Below are 23,669 nucleotides of genomic sequence, written 5' to 3'. Positions count from 1 at the left end.
TCAGTATCTCAAAATCCTAGAATTTCAAACAAAAGCCACATATTCAACACAAAGTACTTTTGGCAAGCACATTTATTTTTATTTGATGTGCATAAATGTTTTGCCTGTGTGTATGTATGTGTACCATCTATGTGTATGATACCTGAAAAGGCTAGAAGAGTTTATCAGATTTTATGATTTACCACTGGGTCCTCTGCAGAAGTGCTCATAAACCACTGACCCATGTTTCCAGCCCCCAAATTTTATTTAATTCAAGCCAACCATCACTTTCAAAAGAGTAACTATAATTAAAGGATAGTTTCTTCTCCTTTAAAATATAAAAAGGCAGACAATGGTGTCAAACATCTTTAATTCCACACTTGGAATGTAAAGACAGGAGGATTAGGTGTTCAAGGCTAGCCAGCTTTGCATCAAGATCAAGCTTGGGTTACATGAGACCCTGACTCATTAATAATAACAACACAAAAAAACTCTGAAGTCTGTGTAGGAATTCATATGTGTACATCTTAGACATCTTTCTAGTAGTAAGAAATTGATATAAAAATTAGGTATTAGGTTTTTAAAGAAAAACCATTGTCAATCATGAGATAAAGGAAATCCCAGTCCTTGAGCAGAATACTAATGGTTCTATAACTAGTAACCGAGAAATTAAGATGATTTTATCAATGTTTCCTTGATAAAAGAACTATCTTGGAAAATACTGATGAGAAAATTTTACCTAGCTAATGAAGTTCCTAATCACTACTTTGCAAACAGGTACAAAGAGAACACTGCCATGTAAAGGAAAACCACACAACAGACATGGCTTGGAAGTCCTTTGTTTTAGCCTTGAACTTTATATAAATAAAATAATCTCCACGTACATACCTGTTCCAACATCTGCCCCCAATAAACCAAAATCTCATGCTGACCAGAGGAGGGCCTGCATTCCCTGGGCCCCTGGGTGTGTGTGTGTGTGTGTGTATGTATGTACAGTGTCTGAACACACCTATACTCCAGTCCGAGAAACTCAGTTTTGGAGATGGAGAGATGACTCATCACTTAAGAACACTGGCTGTTCTTTCAGAGGACCTGGGCTAGATTCCCAGCACCCACATGGTGTCTCACAACCATCTGCAACTCCAGTTCCATGAGATGCAACCATTCTTGAGACCTTCATGGGGCACCAGGCACACATGTGGTACACATGCAGAAAGACAGGCAAGAGGCTCTCATATACATAGATTAAATACACGTAAAAAATGTTTTTGTTGACAAACTCGGTTTTAAGGAATTCTGCTTATGTGAATTTGATGGCACTTAAAAATTGCTATGTTGATTCTGGGGTATAGTTCTTCACTAGAGCACAGGACTAGCTTGTATGAGGTTCCAAAGTTAATGACTAGTTATAAAAATTCTATATAGAAATATTTCCTCACAGTCAGGGAAGGCTTGCTGGCCTAACTTAGTATCATTATTTCCACTAAATGCTTCATTCTGAACCTTATAAATCAAAGGTATCTGTTTGAGAAATAATAGCTTGTTATAATTTCATTTAAATATTATTTTGAAATACATTTCCTTACCGTGGGAGGCTTTAAAGCCTCCCTACCACTCCCCCCCCCCCAAAAAAAAACCAGTGCAGGAGACTAGCCTAACCCAGTCCATGTGTGAAACCAACAAGACTCCCCACTCTTACTCTTTCTCATAAAGTTCCACTATCTTCATGGATGTTCAAAATATAATTGGTGATTTGATCTGGTCATGTTCTATTGTTTCCTTTTATAAGAACTGGCCACTGAAAAGAACCTCATTCACTCTCTAAAGATATTACAGCAGGAGATAGACCCTCCCTAACAGTTCTCCACCAGTCAACACAGACAGGGGCTGTCTAGGCCATGTACTGTGAGCTGGACAACAGCAGCGTAAGAACCATGCACCCGATATAACCACTGTACTACTTTCTCTTTTTTTGGGTGGGTGGGTGGGGGGGCTTCAAGACAGGATTTCTCTGTAACCTGTCCTGGAACTCACTCCGTAGTCCAAGCTGGCCTCAGACTCATAGAGATCCAACTGTCTCTGCCTCCTGAATGCTCGGATTAAAGGTGTGTGCCACCACCGCCCGGCAGCACTGGACTACTTTCTACAGAAAGTCTTACTCCAAAAACTGAAAATGATACAAACGAAATAGTCTTGTGAGACTAAATCTCAGTGAGACGGCTGGCTGAGATTCTGGGTGCAAGCTCCTGCTCTCACTGTGAACTTTAACAGTCCACGTAGAGCACTGGAGTACCAGTGGGGGCTCTGCACTGCAGCTTGTCTCAGTCACGATTTCAGTGTAAACAGGTAGAAGCTAGGGTGTTTCAGAGTACAAAATCCTAACAACATGAACCTTTTCTTGAGTTGTTTTAATAAATCCTGAAAATAGAGCTGATTGTTTCTGAGGCAGCAGTCCAGAAAGAGGTAAAAGAGAAAAGGCAGCAGAAGTGCCTGGTCACAAATCATGTGACCAGTGGCACATGTGACCATGTGGCAGTGGCAGAAGGCAGCACAGGGTTCATTTCTCAGCCACCAGAGAAAGCTGTGAAGCACAATTCAGAGACGTCTCACCTTTAGTGATACTGAGTGTGTTATCACCACTTGCCACGAAGTCATAAAGTGCGACAAAGAGATTAGGGTCACTCTCAGTGGCTCCCAGCAAATTCTCCTTGGAGCTCCACCTAATGGCTTCATTCAGTGCCTGAGATTCAGCGTCACAGCCATAGGGGCGGTGTAAAACTTCTGAAAGACATAAAAAGGGAAAGAAGTCCAGTGAAACAGCAAGAGCTCAGCTCGGTGCAGGGGCAGCATTTGAGCTGCAGACTCATACTGAGACTGTTCAGAGTTAGCTTCCAGGTCTCCTCCACTGGGCAGGGAATTTAAAGCCGGCCTGAGCTACATGAGACTATCTCAAAAAAACAACGTACACAAGAGAGTGAGCAAAGGTGCTGAATTTCCGGGGCTTACGGCAGCAACGGACTTGTTGCAACTGTAATACTGTAGTTAGAGGAAAGACCACAGAATGAGACTTTAGTTCTGATTTACATGCAGTCACCTAACTCAGGCCTAAAGGAATAGCAAAGGTGCACTTGTCTAGAAATGAGGACCAAACAAGTACTTGTTAGCTTTACAAGGCACATGTGACATTTTGCTGTAGTAACGACTTGCAGCTTTCTGGAGGTGGAGTTGAGTCAGGGTCTTAAATGGCCTCAGTCTCAAACCTGCTATGAAATACAAGGGTGACCCTTAACTCCCGATCCTTCTGCCATCTACCCCCGGCCCTACCCCCTACACAAAAGTGCTAGAGTTATAGGAGTGTCCTTCAAACCCAGTTATTACAGAAAGAATCAGAAATATGAATGGTAAAATTAGCAACTCTTCTAAACTAGGTGCTTCCTATATGCCTTCATAAAAAAGAAACTGTAGGGAAATTTTGTTTCTATTTACAAATAACAAATAAAGACACCATGCTTCTAGCAAGATAAATGCTCAAGTTCTCTGATAAACAAAACCACATGAGTCAAGCCTGGCAGCTCACACCTGTAGTCCACCACTCGGGAGGCATCTGATACCAGCCTAGACTACAGAGTCAGACTTACCTCAAAAACAGTAAAGAAAGAAACAATCTTTTTATGTTATAATAGCTTACAGTTGTTCACTGCCTTAATTTCTTTTAAAACTATAATCTCTTTTCCCGGGCATCAAATTTTTGTAAACTTAATCAAGGTTCTAGAAAATACCACCAATGCACTTGTGAGTTTCACTTATCAACACCAGCCTTAGCCTTGTAAGATCTGTTTCTTCTCAAGGCTTTATAGTTTCTGAATCTATTTGTATCTATACCATGTTTGTTGAAAAATTACCTCATTCTCATACCCTAATTTGGCTATACGAAACAAATAAGAAAAACAAAACAAAAACAAAACTTCCCTATAGCAATTTTGATCTAAGGGCCTGTGTGAAGTGGCTGTCTGCCAAGGCAAATAGATCTATCTGTCCATGTCCTGTAACATTTTTCTCTTACATCTCTTTCCTAATTTTTTTTATTCAAAATTGGTTTAGTCATTTTGAAGAGGGGGAAAACTTTGAATCTGTGGTATCATGTTGTTTCAAGACACCCCTCTTCACCTCTCCTTCAATACCTTCATTCGAACCCCAACAGATCTCACCTGGACTACTGCCTCCAGTCTTGTCTCCCTCAAATCCATCCTCCACACAGCTGGCAAAGTGATCTATTTAAGACAAAAATTGGACCACATCACTCTTAAGCCCCTTTAAGAATTCATCATCATTCGAGTCCAGCCTGGTCTACAGAGCTAGTTCCAGGACAGGCTCCAAAGCCACAGAGAAACCCTGTCTCGAAAAACAAAACAAAAAAAAAAGAATTCATCATCAATCTGGAGTCTCTTCATTCCTGGCTTTCAAGCCTTTTCATGAGTGAGGTGAACCGACTTCTCTGCCCCTCTCCCCACACCACACCTTACACTTGAAGCTTTACTGGTGTTGCCGTCCACATTTGGGCCTTTTTTTCATATAATTCATTACACCTGCAGTGGCTTTTCCCACTATTTTGTGTGCACGTGGAGACGAGGACAACGTGTCAGTCATTCCTCAGGAGCCGTGAACCATCCACCGTCTGTTTTTCTCTTTCTTTCTTTTTTGGTTTTTCGAGACAGGGTTTCTCTGTAGCTTTGGAGCCCGTCCTGGAACTAGCTCTTGTAGACCAGGCTGGTCTCGAACTCACAGAGATCCGCCTGTCTCTGCCTCCCGAGTGCTAGGTTAAAAAGACATGTGCCACTGCTGCCGGGCCATCCATCTTCTTTTTAAACTAGGTGTCTTACTGGCTTAAGGGTCACCAAGTATGTTAGCCTTCTGGCTCCCCAACACTGGGATTACAAGTATGCCACCATGCTCAGCTTTTAAAGAAAGCCACAGGTTCTGGGAATCAAACTCACAATGTACTTCTTATGGATAACAATCACATTTTCTCCCTAAAGGTTCTACAATCTATACTTAACAGCTGTTAGGTGCATGATGCCCAACTTACACAAAACGTAAGTGACAGGAAACAGTAAAATACACTAACCATGAGTGTAGTGAACACACCTTTAATCTCAGTATTGGGGAGGCAGAAGCATGCAGCTCTCTGTGGGTTCAAGGTTGTTCAGAGCTATAGCATACATAGTGAGAGCCCGACTCAAAACCAAACAAACAAAAAACACAAACCAAATAAAGGTACCCACTAAGTAATATTTAGACCTTGATTTTCTGTAGTCTTTAGAAGACAATAAAACCAACTTCAACACAATGATGACAAAAGTAGCAAGTAGCACACGCCTACCTTATTTTGTGAAACTCAGCATCTTCAAAGTTAAGATCTGTAAAACTAATCTGAGCAAACATTCAACTGGTATTGTGCCGCAAATGTGAAGGCCAGAAATCACCAATGACACTGCTAGAATTTACCAAGCAAAGCTGCTTCTCCAGCCATACCCACTTCTTGTGAAAAATTCCCTGCCTTACTCAAAGGCAATTCTATCTTTTCAGGTGCTCTGGCTACAAACTCTAATGGCTCATGCCTCTGCTCACAGAACACCTGAGTCCAGAGCTGGCTCAATGGTAACGCTGCCTGCTGCTAAGCTTGACAACCTGGTTCCATGCTCATGATAGGAGAACCGACTCTTTAAACTGTCAGCTGACCCTCACATGTGAATGTGTACATGTGCACACACATACAAATTAATGTAAAAATTTTAAAGCATCCAAAATCTATCCATTTCTTACCCACCTTTTCATTTCTACTAATATTCTTTCACTAGGCTACTGATTTCTATGTCTCTACTTTTTCCTTTGAAAGCTTAAAAAAAAAAAAAAGCCAGATTTTGTTACTCTATGTTTAAAATTCTTTGTTGGTTTCAATTTTAGAGTAAGAACCAAATCCCTAAAGGGTCTTTCAGGTCCCTCGAGGTTTAATTTGCCTAATTCATTTTCATTTTTTATTTTCTTTTTAGACAAGGTATCACTATGTAGCCCTGGTTGGTTTGAACTCAAAGAGGTCCACCTCCCTCTTCTTCCCCACTGCTCGGATTGAAAGTGTGCACCATCACACACAGCTCTTTTTTTTTTTTAAAGATTTTTTAAAATTGTGTGTGTGTGTCTGTCTGTCTGTCTGCACTCGTGTGTAGGTGCCTATGGAAGTGAGAAGAGTCTATCAGACCCATCGGAGCTGGAATTACCTGGTGCTGGCACTTGAACCCCAGTCTTCGGCTACAGTAGGGAGTGTCCCTTTCTAGCCCTAGCGTATTTTCTCCCCTAGTCTTATTTCAATGCTGACCACTACCCTCCCTACTACTGCTTAAACATGGCAGGTACACATCCCTGCCTTTTCCCCCACTGGCCTTTTCTTCTGCCTAAAATGCTTTCTTCACATTTCCCTCAAACGTAATCCTCTGAGGCTACCAGGTCCTGATGGTCTGATGTTAAAGTGCATCACTCCTAACAACACTCTAACATACTCCAAGCTTCCTTTCCTGATTTAGTCACCCAGTTTGTTCTACAAAACACATCACACAATTTACTTGCTTATGATATGCATGTATAAACTCTTCCAGGTGCATTGTTTTTTGTTTGTTTGTTTTTTTTGTTTTTGTTTTTCGAGACAGGGTTTCTCTGTGGTTTTGGAGCCTGTCCTGGAACTAGCTCTGTAGACCAGGCTGGTCTCGAACTCACAGAGATCCGCCTGCCTCTGCCTCCCGAGTGCTGGGATTAAAGGCGTGCGCCACCACCGCCCGGCCAGGTGCATTGTTTTTAAGACAAAATTTTTCTTATTCGTTCATTGAATAATCAACAACAAAAGCCCTTCTCCCCAGACCCAAAAGTGCTCCTAAATAAGAGGCCCTTTTAAAGAAACTTTTCTTTAAAATCAGGTATGTGGGCCGGGCGGTGGTGGCGCACGCCTTTAATCCCAGCACTCGGGAGGCAGAGGCAGGCGGATCTCTGTGAGTTCGAGACCAGCCTGGTCTACAAGAGCTAGTTCCAGGACAGGCTCCAAAACCACAGAGAAACCCTGTCTCGAAAAACCAAAAAAAAAAAATAAAATAAAAAAAATAAAATCAGGTATGTGGCACATGGCTGCAACCCCAGTATTACAGAGGCCGAGACAGAAGAATCTTAGGTCCCACACTAGATGAGCTTGCACAATATAGCAAGCAAGACTCTGTCTCCAGACCAATACACAAAAAAAAGGCTTTTTTAAGGATACATCATGTAGCCTGCAAACTCACAGCAGGTGCTATTGGAGGGAGGGAGCAGCAAACCCTTTAAACTGGGCATAGCTCACTTTACACCGGACGCCTTTTAAATGTGAAGAACAATATTTCTGTACTGCTGACTGTTAACACATAAGGAAATATTCAGACAGGTTTCATCTACTCTGGGAAGAACTCTGGGCCCAAAAGAGGGCTATTAAAGGCAAGTTATTATCTTCAAAACCATTTTATTTGACAAAAGAAAAAAGAATGAAGTTCACAGAAAAATTCTGTGTACATTTTAAAACTATGGGAAGAGTTAGAGGAGGGGGTTAAATATAATCAACACACACCAAAAAAAAAAAAACTTTAAAAAACTTTAATAAATTTAGTAACAGTCAACCAATGGTATACAGCCTTAAATGAAGTAACAATCAAGCACAAGGTAAATGCAGTGCCCAAGGGAAACGGCCTAGAAGAAACCCAAGCCAAGGAGACAGTCTTTCCGTTCCGAGCAGGCCCTCCCGTCTCCGGCTTTTACAAATCTTCCTTCCTTCCTTCTTTCTTCCCACTCACTCTTTTGTTCTTGTAGACTGAGTTCCTGTCCAATCTGCCCGCACAGGATATCCACAGAAAATACAACCTATCCACTAACACCAAACAAAAAGAAAATATCTTCAAACAAAAACGTCCTAATTCTTTCTGAGTCCAGGACTAAGCACAGAGTTAGGAACGATCTTAGCTGGAAGGCTGGGGAACGATGTTTAATGAAATAAGAGAGTAAACTAAAGAACAAAGCAAAAGGGAACCAAAGCCTGTGGGTGGAGAACACTGGGGCCTCCGACATCAAGGTCCAGTCTATGCCATATTTGCCACTAGTTAAGACAAGCAAGCCCATGAGTCAGAGGTACTGCACCCACTTCAATGTCAGTGTGTGGGCTAGAATGCCTAACTTCTGAACAATGCAAGCTGGTAAACTTAGCACATTAACTAATTCTTTCAATTAACCCACTGCTATAGAGGTAGATTGAGGAAAGAACAGTTAAGGGCCCTAAACTTTACTTGTGTGAAATACTCAGGGAGCAGAAATATTGACAATCATAAAGAATCTTTATCTTTTCTACTGTAGAACAACACATACACCAGCAACATACTTAAAATCCAAAATAATAAAACTGAAATACAAATTTAAATTCAGAGGAAATGTGGATATTTAATATTTAGCTTATAAAACACATTTTCAATATTAATTCAGTCAGAAATTTTTTTATCATTTTCATTATAAATTTGTCAGATAGTAATTATTTTCTCAGTGTTTTCATTACTTTATACTGTTTAACATTGTTCTACTTTGATTGTATATGTCTAGTAATTTTTAATACCTCTTTTAAAAACTATTTTAGTTGGATATATTATTTGGCAGTTTTCAATTTAGCTTAAGTTTTCCAATCAAGATATATACATCTAACAACATTTTACATATTATTCATGTTCTTCCATTAAGTATTTGTTAAAAGTCTAGTTTGCTGAGTATGGTGGTACATGCCTTTATTCTTAGCTCTCAGGAAGCAGAAACAGGCTAACCTTTGTGAGTTTGAGAGCAGCCTAGTCTACATAGCAAGTTCCAAGTCAGCTATTAAGACAGTGACACCCTATCTCAAACAAAACAAGGCTGAGCATAGTGGCACACACCTCAACTCCCAGTATTACAGAGGCAGGCAAGGTCCCTCAGAGTTCCAGGCCAGCCAAAGTTACATTGTGAGATACTGCCCCCCCCCCAATCAAACCAAGCAAACAAACGAAAGAGTGTAGTATAAAATACCAAATAAAGCAAACAAACACAACATATAAACCTTCACTGACCACAATGGAGGTAAAAGGAGATTAATCCACGTTTAATTACTGTGTTATCTACCTCCACCCCATCCCAGCTCTCATCTCTGAACATACCTGTCACGTGGGCCACAGGCAATGCTGAGGCATCCCTGCCTGAGCAGGACAGCAAGGTGTCCTGGTCTCTGCAGTAACTGGCTGGAGGCAGCTGAACAGGTCCCAGGACCATGCCTTTGGCCAACAGCATGAAAGTTAAACTGTTCTCAACAGAGGAGCCTTAAAATATCACCTTGGCCAGCAATCCACACACGTGGGACATTTACTCACACACTCTGTGGCCAGAAGGAACAAAGGGCAAGTTCAACCCACAGGGGCGGAGACCCGAGTAAGGGTGGAGCTACTCCAAAAACTCAGGGATGGGGTAAGAACCATACACAGGCTATTTCAAGTCACAACAGTAACAGTTAATAATAAAATCAGACAAGATCAGTAGGTACAGAAGTTACAGTCCCAGGGACAATGAGGTGAAACTGTTCAGTGTTTCCTTGGAGAAAGCCTGCTTCCAGTACAACACCAAACACATTTTGAGAAGACAGGAAACGCCTAACAAGACTCATCTTTACATCACTCTAGTTAGTTCAAGAAACCACAAATCCAAAGTCAAAGAAATAGTTACAGTGTGACTCATAAGCAAGGCAGAAGCAGAGAGCAACTATCCACCGCCTTCCCTAACAAATGGCCTGTATGGCTCAAAACAGGTAAAGAAGCAGGGCGCACAGGGCTGAAACTGTGAATGCTGAAAGCTGGAAAGGCAAGTCTAATTTTAAGTATAAAGGGAAAGGTTACATAAGATTAAGACCTTAAAAATCAGAGTGATTTATGAGACACAAACCAATAAAGTAAGCGATAGATAACTAAGCAGTACAATCTACAAGAATAATTCAGAGAAGGTTGTGGCACACATCTGGGCGGAGACAGGGATTTCCAGTTTAAAGCTAGCCTCAACCACAGCACCAATCATAGTAGTAATACAAAACAGTGCTAATAACTGTACAGTTGGGAATGCCCACTGCATTAATTATTAAGCACCTACTATATATACCAGTTATTTTAGGTCAATAAAAGTAACATAGTAAAATTACAGGAAAGCAGGACCTAAATACTCACATTAAAATAAAAATATAAAAATACAAGTTGTAAGTAACATTGCAAGAGAAAGACTGAATTTGATGTCTGTTATCAACAACAATTTGTAAACTAAAGCCTATGTTTTCAATGCAACTAACCTTTACAAAGCTACTTCAAATAATGACTCAGAATTTCAAATGCCAGGTGGAATTTCTCTTTCTGAGGATTAAACTTTTCTGGGAGAGTATCTCTATAATCCATGTTCTGTTTATATGTAGAATCTATCATAAGATTAACTATTCAATCAGTAAATCTACTCAAGTCATTAGTACTTTTATAGTGTTCTGACACGTTAGAAAAAAATGCAAAAGCAAGCCGGGCGGTGGTGGTGCACACCTTTAATCCCAGCACTTGGGAGGCAGAGGCAGGTGGATCTCTGTGAGTTCGAGACCAGCCTGGTCTACAGAGCTAGTTCCAGGACAGGCTCCAAAACCACAGAGAAACCCTGTCTCAGAAAACCAAAAAAAACAAAAAACAAAACAAAAATGCAAAAGCAAAATGTGGTACGTATATACAGTGAAATATTATTAAGCAATAAAAAGAAATAAAATTTGATATATGTTACAACATATATATCTTTTATAAGCATCACAAGAAGCCAGACACAAAGGGACAAATATTTTATAATTCCAGTTAAATAAAATATATTGATTTTTCTTTTATGTAAATGCCTAAAACTGTGAATAAATTTAATGTTATAGAATTGCACAGTGGAAAATGGTTATTTATGACAAACTTGATATTATTTACATTTTATCATAATAAAAACTAAAATAACTTGAGACTCCAAAAACCTTTTGATTATTGGGCTACAATTACTTACTGTATTAAAACCAAGAAATCTTAACAATGATTATTAATTCTAAAATATCAAATTTATTATGAGTATGAATAACATTTTTATTAAAAGTGACTTTTAAAAAGACAATTGAAGGAGTAGCATTGTTGTTGTTTACAAATGCAATACCTTGAAGCAAAGATGTGTACTATTTAAAAGAAAGTGACAACCTCTGCCAGGAATAAGAATCTTAGCAGCATCCTTGACGGGGCAGGGAGAGCCTCAGAGGCAAAACCACTGAAGCAGAAAGGAAGAACCTGGTGTGTTGAGAATGAAAAGTGTGGCCACTGCTGAGGACGCCTGAGGCTGCCAGAGCAAGCATATTCCAATTACAAAAGGAAATCCGGTGAACTGCCCTAAGCAGGGAAGTCATATGGTCTGACCTCCATTTTTTTTTAAATAACCACTACTGCTTGGGAAGAGGGGTAATTATTCAGAGAGAAAAATGAGAAACTAGTCAGGAGTAGGATCATATTGGCTGGAGTACAATGACAGCAGCGGAGACAAAGGAAGAGCAGATGTACTTAAAGATGTGGTTCACAGATGGAAGCCAGGGTGCCTAAAACTGCTTAGATACAATACAGCAGAAGGAGAAAACAAAGGCTTTAAGCTTGAGAACTTGGGTAATTGCCATGCATACTCAGAAGCAAGTTTCCTGAGTAACTAAATTTAAAAGGTACAATGAGGCACTTTGATGCATAAATCTGAAGCTCAGAGACGATCTTGGGGTGAAGGCACCAACACTCATGGTAATTAAAATCAGCACGAGGGGGTGGTGATGATAGCTCAGCTGGTAAAAAGCACTTATTACCAAGTCTGATGACCTAGTTCAGTCCCAGGATTCTACATAATAGGAGAAAGCCAAGTTATCCTCTGACCTCCACATGCACAATAGGGCACACACACCCACACAAGTACACCACATTCCCCAAATAAATGAATAGATGCAAAATTTAAAGTAAGTTAAGACAAGGGCAGGGAGATGGCTCAGTTGGTAAGTCACTTGCTATACAAGCATGAGGGCCTGAGTTTGATCCCCAGAACTCACATGAAAGAGCTAGACTGGTGGCACACATTTATAATCCCAACACAAGCGAAGTAGAGACAGGTAAATGATTCCCTGGGCCAGCCTAACTGACTGAGCGAATTCCAGGCAGTAAGAGACCCTGTCTCAAAAAAAAGAAAGAAAAGCAGATATGGCTCCTAAGTAATAATAGTACCCCAGGTTATCATGCCTCCATACAAACCAGCACACACATGTGCATAGACTTGCACTTACATGAACGCATGCACACACACACACACCCTAACTATAGATATGGATGAGACACTTAATGAATTCACACTTAATAGAGAATGCTGCTTCAGATCACTTAAGATTCTTTTCTAGTTTGAAACTATGTAGCCTAGAAAGTAGCAAGACGATACAATTTCAAATGTGAAGCAAAACAAAACCAAACAAAAATCTATGGACATAGCTCTGTAATAGAGTACTTGTCCATTATGGGCAAGGCTCCAAGTTCATCACAAAAACAAGCAAATATTAACCCAAATTTCTACAGCCACTGAAAATATTTAGAAGCTAGAGAGAGGCTCAGTGGTTGAGAGTGCAGGCTGCTCTTTCAGAGGACCTAGGTTCAGTTCCCAGAATCCACATGGAGGCTCATAACCACCTCTACCTCTAACTCTAGTTCCAGGGGGTTCCAAAGCCCAATTCTGGACTCCACAGGCACTGGATGTGAGCAGTGCACAGACGTACATGAAAGTAAAACATCCTTACACATAAAGATCTTTGAAAAATGAAAAAATATCCTTCCGCTATAATGGTAGAGACACATAATCAACAAGAACCCAATGCGAAGACTGGCTTTAGGAGAACTGTTAAAGAAAAATATTTAGATAGAATGGGAAATGTTGTAAAATTCTGGAACACCAAAAAGAAAGAACTACACCAAAAAGAAAGAACTAGAGTCTAGAAAGATGGTTCTGTGGTAAATAAAGTTTGATTTCCAGTGTCCAAGTTGGTAAGTTCACCACCTTTAACTACAGCATCCAATGCCCTACTATGTCCCTGAGGGGCACTGCACAAACTTAGAAAGATTGGCACACTGTGGTGGTTTTAATGAGACTGGCTCCCATAGGCTTGTATATTTTGATGCTTAGTAAATAGGAAGTGGAAATGTCTGAGAAAGGAGGGTTAGGAGGTCTGGCCTAGTTGGAGGAAGTGCATCACATGGGGTGGGCTTTGAAGTTCCAAAAGCCCACACCAGCCTAGTGTGTGTCTGTCTCTCTCTGCCTGTTACCTGTAAACCAGGACGTAAAGCTCCCAGCTACTACTCTAGCACCTTGCTTCCCTGCCTGCTGCCACACTATCCACCATGAGGATAGTGGACTAACCCTCTGAAACAGTAAACAAGCTCCAAACTAAATTCTTTTATAATAGTTGCCTTGATCATAGTCTCTTCACAGCAATAGAAATCCTAAGAAACTCACATACATGTAATTTTGTTAAAGGTTAGAATCATATAAAACATTTAAAATTAAAAGAATATAGCTCAGTGAGCACACATAAAATTATTAAGCAATAAAGAACAAAATACTGCTACATGCTATAACAGAATCCTTGAAAGCATTATGTCAAATGAAAAACATCAAAAATTAATGCATACTATAGGCTTCAATTTAGAGTATTGGTTCTCAACCTGTGGGTCACGGCCCCTGACTGACTCTTCCATGGGGTTGCCTAAAACTAACCAAAAACATGGATGTTTATATTAAGATTCATAACAGCAGCAAAATTACAGTAATAAAGTAGCAACAAAAAAATTTTATGGTTAGGAGTCACCACAACATGAGGAACTGTGTTAAAGGGTCACAACATTAGGAAGATTGAGAACCCCGATTAAAAAAAAAAACATTTAGGGGGGCTGGAGAGATGGCTCAGAGGTTAAGGGCACTGGCTGCTCTTCCAGTGATCCTGAGTTCAATTCCCAGCACCCACATGGTGGCTACAACCTTCTGTATTAGGATCTGATGCCCTCTTCTGGCCTGTAGGTGTGCATGCAGAGTACATAAAAAATATATAAACAAAAAAAATTTTTAAATTTAAAAAAAAAACAATAAAAATAAACATTTAGAACAGGCAATCCATAGAAACTGAAGGAGCCCTGAGCTGCAGAAGAGGAACACAGAGTGACTGACTGCTAGTGGCTACACAGGGTTTCTTGTTTGGAGTTTAAGTCCTAAGATCAGACTGTGTTGGTGGTTGAAAGCTGTGACTGCTATAAAAACAGACAAAAAAATTCAATGACTTCTACCCTGTTTCTAGACCTGACATTCAGATAGTTAGGCTCTGAGTTTACAGTTATTTACAACACAGGAAAATGAATGATAATTACTTCATGAGTCATAAATATGAGCAAAGTTGTGGTAAGAATCTGTCACATAAATATCAAACTTTACTTTGAGGAACTAATAAATGGAAAGATGGGTCAGAGACCCTGGGCAGTGGTCCCCAACCTTCCTAATGCTGCAGCCCTTTAATACAGCTCCTCACGGTGTGCTGACCCCAACCATAACATTATTTCATTGCTACTTCATAACTGTAATTTTACTAGTTATAAATCATAATGTAAATGTCTGCTAGTCAGGATATCTTGATATGCCACTCCTGTGGGGATGGCAAACCACAATTTGAGAACCACTGTTCTAAGTAGATTCACATAATTTTCATTTAAACTTTTGATTATTTTCCCTTTACAAAACAAACAGTTGATGAACTAGTCTTTCCCCTGTGGTGGGAACCAAGCAGCTTCCCCCTTTTTGTCTACATTTATCCAGTAACTCCCTCCTAACCCAAACCAACCAATTCTGAGAGACAATGGGAACTCATCCTCCTGAGGAAATAATACCAGAAGTTGATTTCTGGCCTTCACATGTGTCTGTGACACACAGAGAGAGAGAGAGAGAGAGAGAGAGAGAGAGAGAGAGAGAGAGAGAGAGAGAGAGAGAGAGAGAGAGAGAGAAAGAGATATTATGCACACTTAATGCGAATTCTTCTTAGCATTATGAATTATATGCTAAAATGGTAAGGTCAGATCAGATCAAGACATGTGGGAAAGCTACCAATATTTCAAGCTGAGCATGGCAGTGAAGGCCAATAATCCCAGCTACCAGGAAAACTGAGGCCACCAAGGTGAAAGGCAGGGACCCACACTTGGGGGTCCTCTGACTTTTCTACACATGTACCCTGCACACACTCACTAGACACACAGGGTTTTTTTTAAAGGACAAATCGAACTATTTAGAGAAGTGAGAGAGAGAGAGCTATACATTTGGTCCTTTGTATCTGTGTGTTCTGCACCCTCAGATCCAGCTGTTGATAAGGTATGGAACACCAGGGAGGAGTATACATGTTTCATAAATCTCCTCCTCTGTAAGGAATCAAAGGCTCTGCATTCCAGAATGTCTTAAGAGTCCTCACAACAGACTGATATTTGGCTTTCCACACTTACGCAGCAGCAAAACTGACCTCTGATCTAAGGCTAGAAATGGGTAACTACAATAATACCTTTCCCATGAGTGAGGGCATGCTAGAGAATGAACTTTAAACAAGAGTAAAGCAAAACAAAGACATCATAGAAAAGCAAAAGTAAAAGACAATGTTACTTATGATTACTAATTTAAAAACCTTTAATAAATTTATAACAAGCCAAATCCAACAGCAGGCATGCAAGGTTCAAAGATCATAAACATCAATGCAATATACATTAATACAAATTTTTTAAAAAGCATGATTACCTCAATACCAAAGTTCCTACTATGTAGGAAAATTTTAAACAAGTATCCCCTGATTTAGGTATTATTGTAATTCTTTAAAGTGATGCTTAAAAGTCATGTCTTGCAGAATTCTTTCTGCTAATGTTTACCAAAAATATATAAAACCAGCTCTGTTTTACTGAGTACCTGTCACATGCAAAGTATGAGGCACAAGAAGTTTAACTGTAAACAGCCCTATAAGGTAGCCACTGTAAGCACACACGAATGGTAGTACTTGGTGACTCAGTGTACAGATTCTCAAGCTACGGTCCCTAGATCTAAATTCAAGTTTTACAATCAGTGTATCTCTGAAACCTTTATCAAGTTGGAATCATAAATGGACAGTACAACAACTAGAGATGGCACAGTGGCACATGCTTGCTACACAACATTAGGACCTAAACTGGGATCCCCCCAACACTTACCAAAAGAAGAAGGTATGGCGGCAGCACATTGCCTGTAATGAGAATATAGGAGGACACCTGGGGCTTGCTGGCCAAATAGCCTAACCAAATCAGTAAACTCAATGTTTAATCAGAGACTATATCTCACAAAGGTGGAAGTGATTGGGGAAGGCACCTGTGGTAAACCTCTGCCCCACCACACACACATGCATATAAGTATACACACACCTGCACAGAGGTGCACATACATATACCCACAAATAGACAATACTATAGTCACTCACAGAAGTGGCACAAGAATTAAAAGATTAGCCGGGCGGTGGTGGCACACGCCTTTAATCCCAGCACTCGGGAGGCAGAGGCAGGCGGATCTCTGTGAGTTCGAGACCAGCCTGGTCTACAAGAGCTAGTTCCAGGACAGGCTCCAAAGCCACAGAGAAACCCTGTCTCGAAAAACCAAAAAAAAAAAAAAAAAAAGAATTAAAAGATTAAATGTAAAGACCTTAAAACAAGGACTATATATGAACTGAACAGAGAATTCTCAACAGAAGAAGTTCAAATGGCCAAAAGACACTTAAGGTCATGCTCAACCTCCTTAGCAATCAGGGAAATGCAAAAATCAAAACAACTTTGAGATACCATCTTACACCTGTGAGAATGGCTAAAATCAAAAACACCAATGATAGCCTTTGCTGGAGAGGTTGTGGAGTAAGGGGTACACTCATCCATTGCTGGTGGGAATGCAAACCTGTGCAACCACTTTGGAAATCAGTGTGGTGGTTTCTCAGGAAATTCGGGATCAACCTACCCCAAGACCCAGCAATACCACTCTTGGGAATATACCCAAGAGATGCCCTATCATATTACAAAAGCATTTGTTCAACTATGTTCATAGCAGCATTATTTGTAATAGTCAGAACCTGGAAACAACCTAGATGCCCTTCAATGGAAGAATGGATGAAGAAAGTGTGGAATATATACATATTAGAGTACTACTCAGCGGTAAAAAAACAATGACATCTTGAATTTTGGATGCAAATGAATGGAAATAGAAAACACTATCCTGAGTGAGGTATCCCAGACCCAAAAAGATGAACATGGGATGTACTCACTCATAATTGGTTTTTAGCCATAAATAAAGAACATTGAGTCTGTAATTTGTGATCCTAGAGAAGCTAAATAAGGTGAACCCAAAGAAAAACATATAGTTATCCTCCTGGATATTGGAAGTAGACAAGATTGCCGGGCAAAAATTGGGATCTTGGGGGTGGGTGAGATGGGGAGAGAAAAGTGAGAAGGGAAGGATGAAGGGAACTTGGGGGAATGGGATGGTTGGGATAAAGAAAGGGTGGATATGGGAGCAGGGAAGTATATATCTTAGTTAAGGGAGCCATCTTAGGGTTGGCAAGAGACTTGACCCTAGAGGGGCTCCCAGGTGTCCAGGGAGATGTCCCCAGTTAGTTCCTTGGGCAGCTGAGCAGAGGGAATCTGAAATGGCCCTATCCTATAGCCATACTGATGAATATCTTGCATATCACCATAGAACCTTCATCTGGTGATGGATGGAGATAGAGACAGAGACCCACACTGGAGCACCGGACTGAGCTCCCAAGGTCCCAATGAGGAGCAGAAGGAGGGAGAACATGAGCAAGGAAGTCAGGACCATGAGGGGCGCACCCACCCACTTAGACAGTGGGGCTGATCTATTGGGAACTCACCAAGGCCAGCTGGACTGGGATTGAAAAAGCATGGGATAAAACCGGACTCTCTGAACATGGCGGACAATGAGGGCTGATGAGAAGCCAAGGGCAATAGCACTGGGTTTTGAGCCTACTGCATGTACTGGCTTTGTGGGAGCCTAACCAGTTTGGATGCTCACCTTCCTAGACCTGGATGGAGGGGGAGGACCTTGGACTGCCCACAGGGCAGGGAACCCTGACTGCTCTTTGGACTGGAGAGGGAGGGGGAGAAGAGTGGGGGGAGGGAAACGGGAGGCTGGGAAGAGGCAGAAAATTTTTTCAATAAAAAATATAAATAAAAATAAAAAAACAAGGACTATATAAATATTTACCTTATTGATTGAAGACAGAAAGACTGAGTAGAGGGAAAGATGTCAGGCCTTATTTTATTAACAATTAATTCCATGCTTAACCTCTTGCACATGCTTACATGCTTAACTAGCAGACTGCATGGATGCAAGATAGACTCAACTGACTAAATTTGGCTAAAAATGTACATGTGAGGGCTCAAAAGAGAACTCAGTTGGCAGAACCACAAGGATCTGCATTTGATCCTCAGAACTCACATTTAAAAGGCCATGTGAATGGCACATGCTTGAACCTCTGAGCTATAAACCCAGCTGTGAAAGAAAATATGTTTTTTCTTTGTTTGGAGACAGGGTCTCACTATACAGCTCTGACTGTCCTTGAACTCAGAGACCCACATGCCTCTGCCTCCACACCCAGGCAAAATACATTTGTTTATTATGTATACAATGTTCCTCCTGCATATGCATTCCATGCCAGAAGAGGGTACCAGATTTCACGACATATGGCTGTGAGTCACTATGTGGTTGCTGGGACTTGAACTCAGGACCTCTGGAAGAGCTCTTAGGCTCTGAGCCATTTCTCCAGCCCCCCAAAATATGTTCTTAATGTAACAAATTATATTATCTCATATCTCATGGCAGAATTTTTAATCTATAATTAATACTATAACAGCAAATTTTCCAACAATGACTCTTGCAGCATTTAGAGGCGGATGAAACAGGATGATTCCTTGCTGTAGACAACTGTCCTTTACATGACAGTGTTTAGCAACCATGCCCTCTACCCAATAAAGATCAGCAGCTCCCCTTTCTCAGATATAGCAATCAAAACTGTCTCCAGACATACTCAAATGTAAACTGGAGGGCAAACTGCTCCCAGCTGAGGACCTATTTATGGTACTCAGGAGAATGAGCAGTATGCCTAACCTGGAAAGTAGCTGGGCAGTCCCCTATAATGTAAAACACCTGAAATATGAACCAGTACTCCTGCTTCTAAGTAGTTATACTAGAGAAGTAAAAAACTGTAATTCATACAAAAACCTGTATGCAACTTTTTAAAGCTCTTTTCAAAATTGCCCCAAACTGGGGCTGGAGAGATGACACAGGAATTAAGAGCAACTGCCTATAACTCTAACTACAAAGGATTTTATGTTCTTCCGGCCTCCCCAGGCACCTGCATGCATACAGACATACATACACACATAAGTGAAATAAAATCACTGGAGAGTGGTAGCACACACCTTTAATCCCAGCACTCGGGAGGTTAGAGGCAGGTTGGATCTCTGAGTTCGAGGCCAGCCTAGTCTACAGAGCCAGTTCCAGGACAGCCAGGGCTACAGAGAAACCATGTCTCAAAAAAATAAACAAAAACCCCGAAAACCAAAGAAACAACAAATCACTCCAGACTGGAAAAATCTAAATGTTCATCAATGGATCAAAAAATATAAACAAAATCTGATACCCACCTTATCATTGTCATTGAACACTTACAGAAATACACCACTGGCACATTCAAGTTGTCTGACTCTCAAAGGCCCTACACTTAGTGTTCCAAAGAAGCTATTCACAAAAGGTTATATAGCATATGCTTCCATTCATATGACATCTTTGCGAAAGCAAGACTATATTGAGTGATAAGAATAAATCAATGGTTGCTAGGGGTTAAAGATAGGAAATGTAACTACAAAGGATTATTACTTGTTGACTGATAGGTCCAAATGAGACTCCAATTCCCCAGAGTTTTAACAGTGATGTCTTCTGGGGTCAGAATGGTTCTAGCAGTTGTGGGATTACACAAATTTGCAAATGTTAAAACTCATAGAACATGCCAGGGATAGTAGTGCATGCCTGTAATTCCAGTAAGTGGAAGTCTGATGCTGAATTGGGAATTAAAAACCAGCAAAGGCTAACAGTGAGACTTGTCTCCAAAAAGTAAATAAGTAAATTCATAGAATTCTACAGTAAAACTCTTAAATGAAGAAAATAGAAGATAGGTAAAGCACTGAAGTAGTTGAATCATTTTCATACCAATTCCATCAAATTGAAAAACCGTAACCATCACATCACAGAACACAAATTTTATAATATCTAGACAAAAATATACAGCCTACTCTGGGGTTTAAATTTAAAATTTAATTGTTGACTGATAGGTCAACTTATTTAAGATATAAATAACTTCTGCTCATAATTGTAATAAAAGTTTATTAGGGTCCTTTCTAAACAAAAAGCTATGTGGGATCCAGCATTCCATGATCTTTTCGTCTTAGCAGAAGCACATGACTGCCTATGTAGTCAAGGCAAAAGAAAACGAACTATCTAAGGGATGAGAAGAATGTGCCAATCCTCTCTGTCCCACGGAATTCCCAAAGTCAATGCAGCCAGCACCTGGTACAGTGACTTCAATTAAAGATTGGAGTTGACATTCCTAGGGAGAGACTCACAATAAACCTAGATCATTCCTAAAGATCTATAAGACAATCCTTTGTAACCTAAGCAAGTCAGCTGTTTCACTGAAACTACGAAGCATGCAACAACTGTGATCACTGTGATATCTCTCTCTCTCTCTCTCTCTCTCTCTCTCTCTCTCTCTCTCTCTCTCTCTCTCTCTCTCTCTCTCTCACACACACACACACACACACACACACACACACACACACACACACACCACAGCTCCTGTGCAGAGAATAAACATGTCTGTGTAGGTACAAAATGCAACTCAATCCAGTGCCTTAGTTTCTTTTCCTGCCGCTCTGATAAAATATTCTGATAAAAGCAGCTTACAGTAGACAGGGTTTATTCTGTGCCGGTTACTTGTTACAGCCCATCATAATCAGGAAGTCACAGTCTGAGGGAGTGAGTCCCTCCCGTCACACCCGTATCGTGGACTGGAGAACAATTCTTGAAAGCACTTCACTAGTGCTCAGCCCACTTTCTCCACTCAGGAGTCTCCAGACCACAGTTAAAAAGGGTCTCCCTGACAACACCAATTAACATGCTAATTTGGATAGGGGAAGCTCACAAAGGCCACCCCCTAGCTGAAGAGCTATAGGCAATCAAGAGATGCTGAGAGAGGGAGAATAAGTTTTCTCCAAGGATGAGCCCCCTTATAGGTTATCTAATCTCAAGTAGTCAGCTCTAAACACATGTACATAAAAGCAACATGAAATGAACTTAGTAGGCTGTATGCATACACATGTATGTATATCTATGTAATAATAATGACTAAAGAGGAGGAGGTCATGAATTTGAGGAGTGGGGGAACACAACACATAAGGAACTGGAGGGAGAGGGTAATGGTGTAAATATAGTACTCATGTATGAAATTCTCAACAAATTAAAAAAGATGGATCTTCTCATATCAGTTACCAAAACCAATACAATCCCTCACAGACATTCTCAGAAGCTGATTTTAATGCAGGCAATCCCTCAGAGGTATACCAGAGACTTGCCTCCTAGGTGTCAAGTTGACAATTAATACTAACCATCACACATAGGAAGTTCTAAAATGTGAAACTATTAATAATTTTAATGTACCAGTTAGTAAAATACTTATCAACTTTTGCCACACACTATAACAAAACTAGAGCTATATGAGTAAGCTAGAAAGATGAGACCCATGCCCAGGTATATTCCACACACTTTAATATACCAACAGGTCATGTTTCTAATAACCATCTAAAACAGTGATTCTCAACCTGTGGGTAGAGACCCTTTCACAGGGGTCACCTAAGATTACCTGTATATCAGATATTTAATTACAATTCATAACAGTAGCAACATTAAAGGGCTGCAGCATTAGGAAGGCTGAGAACCACTACTCTGAGTAAAGTAAATGATGAAGACATTCCAGTTCAGAGATAGTTGACTGCTGTGGGACAATGGTCTTTTACCCTGGAAATATTTGTCATGTGTATGGTTTAATAAAATGCTGATTGGCCAGTAGCCAGGCAGGAAGTATAGGCAGGGCAACCAAAACAGGAGAATTCTGGGAAAAGAAAAGGCTGAGTCTACAGTCGTAACCCACACACAGAGGAAGCAAGATGAAAATGCCTCACTGATAAAAGGTACCAAGCCACGTGGCTGACACAGACAAGAATTATGGGTTAATGTAGGACCTAAGATTTAATAAGAAGCCTAAGCTAATAGGCCAAACAGTTTATGATTAATGTAGACCTCTGTGTTTTTATGGGAGGCTGACCAACTCAGCTACCACCCAGGCCCTGATACAGGGCTTTGGGTTGGCCTACCCCAACACCTATCCCATCTGGTGGGGGGAGTCCTTCTGTATATGTGTTGCTTTTATTAGTTAATGAATAAAGCTGCCTGGCCGTGGTTTAGCATAATAGAGTTAGGCGGGAAAACTAAACTGAATGCTGGGAGAAAGAAAACGGAGTCAATGAGAAGTCATATAGCCACCACAGCAAACACGCCTCTACTGGAGTTCACTAAAACTTTACCATAGGCCACAACCTCGTGGTGATGCACAAATTAATGGAGATGGGTTAGTTAAGGATATAAAAGCTTGCTAGAAATACACTTAAGCTATTGGCCAAACAGTATAGCAAATAATATAGTTTCTGTGTGATTATTTCAGGTCTGGGCATCTAGGAACGAACCAACGGCGTCTGACTACACCCATCTATGGCCTGATGGAGCCTGTCTGTGAAGGGACTGCAGGATCTCCATGACTCAGGGTAACAGCAGGATATCTAGGGTCTTGGTGAGGATCACCTCAAACCAGACCAATGACTCTCTGCAATGAACACTTGCAAGTAAAGCTGCTTAGACAAAAGTGTGTGACACTGTAATACACCACAGCTTACAAGGTAAAACTTTTTTTTTCTATTTTCTTTTGGGGGAGGTTACAAGGGTGAAGGACAGATATGGAAGGACTGGGAAATGAGTGGAATTTATGGGAAGAAAAAATATGCAATGTCAGTATTAGTTAAATTTTTCATTCTTTCCAAATCATTCTTAGCTTCCCATGCTAACACTGTTAAAGGCTGGGGGTATTTGTGGAATGAAAAACTGTTCTTATTCTAAGTTAAGTGATCCCAAAATGAAAATGGGGCAAATTTATTGGCTGGTTGAATACGGTTTGTTATTCCTTTGGTCTATGCCCCTTTCCACACCCACTCCTAGCAACCTCTGACCACTCGCCCCATCTGAAAACTCTCTCTCTCTTCCTGTTCTTTCTGGTGTGCACAGGCGTCTTTGTCTCTCTTTTCTCGTCTTCTCTCTCTCTCTCTCTCTCTCTCTCTCTCTCTCTCTCTCTC

At 40.6% G+C, this 23,669-nt stretch overlaps 1 protein-coding gene across 8 annotated transcripts in view; it reads right to left on the bottom strand.

Annotated features, from left to right (window-relative positions):
- Abl2 (ABL proto-oncogene 2, non-receptor tyrosine kinase) overlaps positions 1-23,669 on the bottom strand; it is an 83,724-nt gene that overhangs the window by 27,822 nt on the left and 32,233 nt on the right. For 5 of the 8 annotated variants that reach the window (XM_005363910.2, XM_005363914.2, XM_005363911.2 and 2 more), the window contains exons 2-3: positions 4,188-4,250; positions 2,590-2,760 (exon numbers count right to left, since the gene is read on the bottom strand). In XM_005363910.2, the coding sequence (XP_005363967.1) occupies positions 2,590-2,760; positions 4,188-4,250 (234 nt within the window). The remainder of the gene's footprint in view (positions 1-2,589; positions 2,761-4,187; positions 4,251-23,669) is intronic. The other 3 variants (XM_013352504.2, XM_005363912.2, XM_005363916.2) reach the window with 1 other exon arrangement.

Source organism: Microtus ochrogaster (assembly GCF_000317375.1).
Source record: "Microtus ochrogaster isolate Prairie Vole_2 chromosome 6 unlocalized genomic scaffold, MicOch1.0 chr6_random_2, whole genome shotgun sequence".
NCBI classification, from domain to species: Eukaryota; Metazoa; Chordata; class Mammalia; order Rodentia; family Cricetidae; genus Microtus; species Microtus ochrogaster.
The sequence above is the reverse complement of the archived record's forward strand: the minus strand, read 5'-3'. Positions and strand labels throughout refer to the sequence as shown.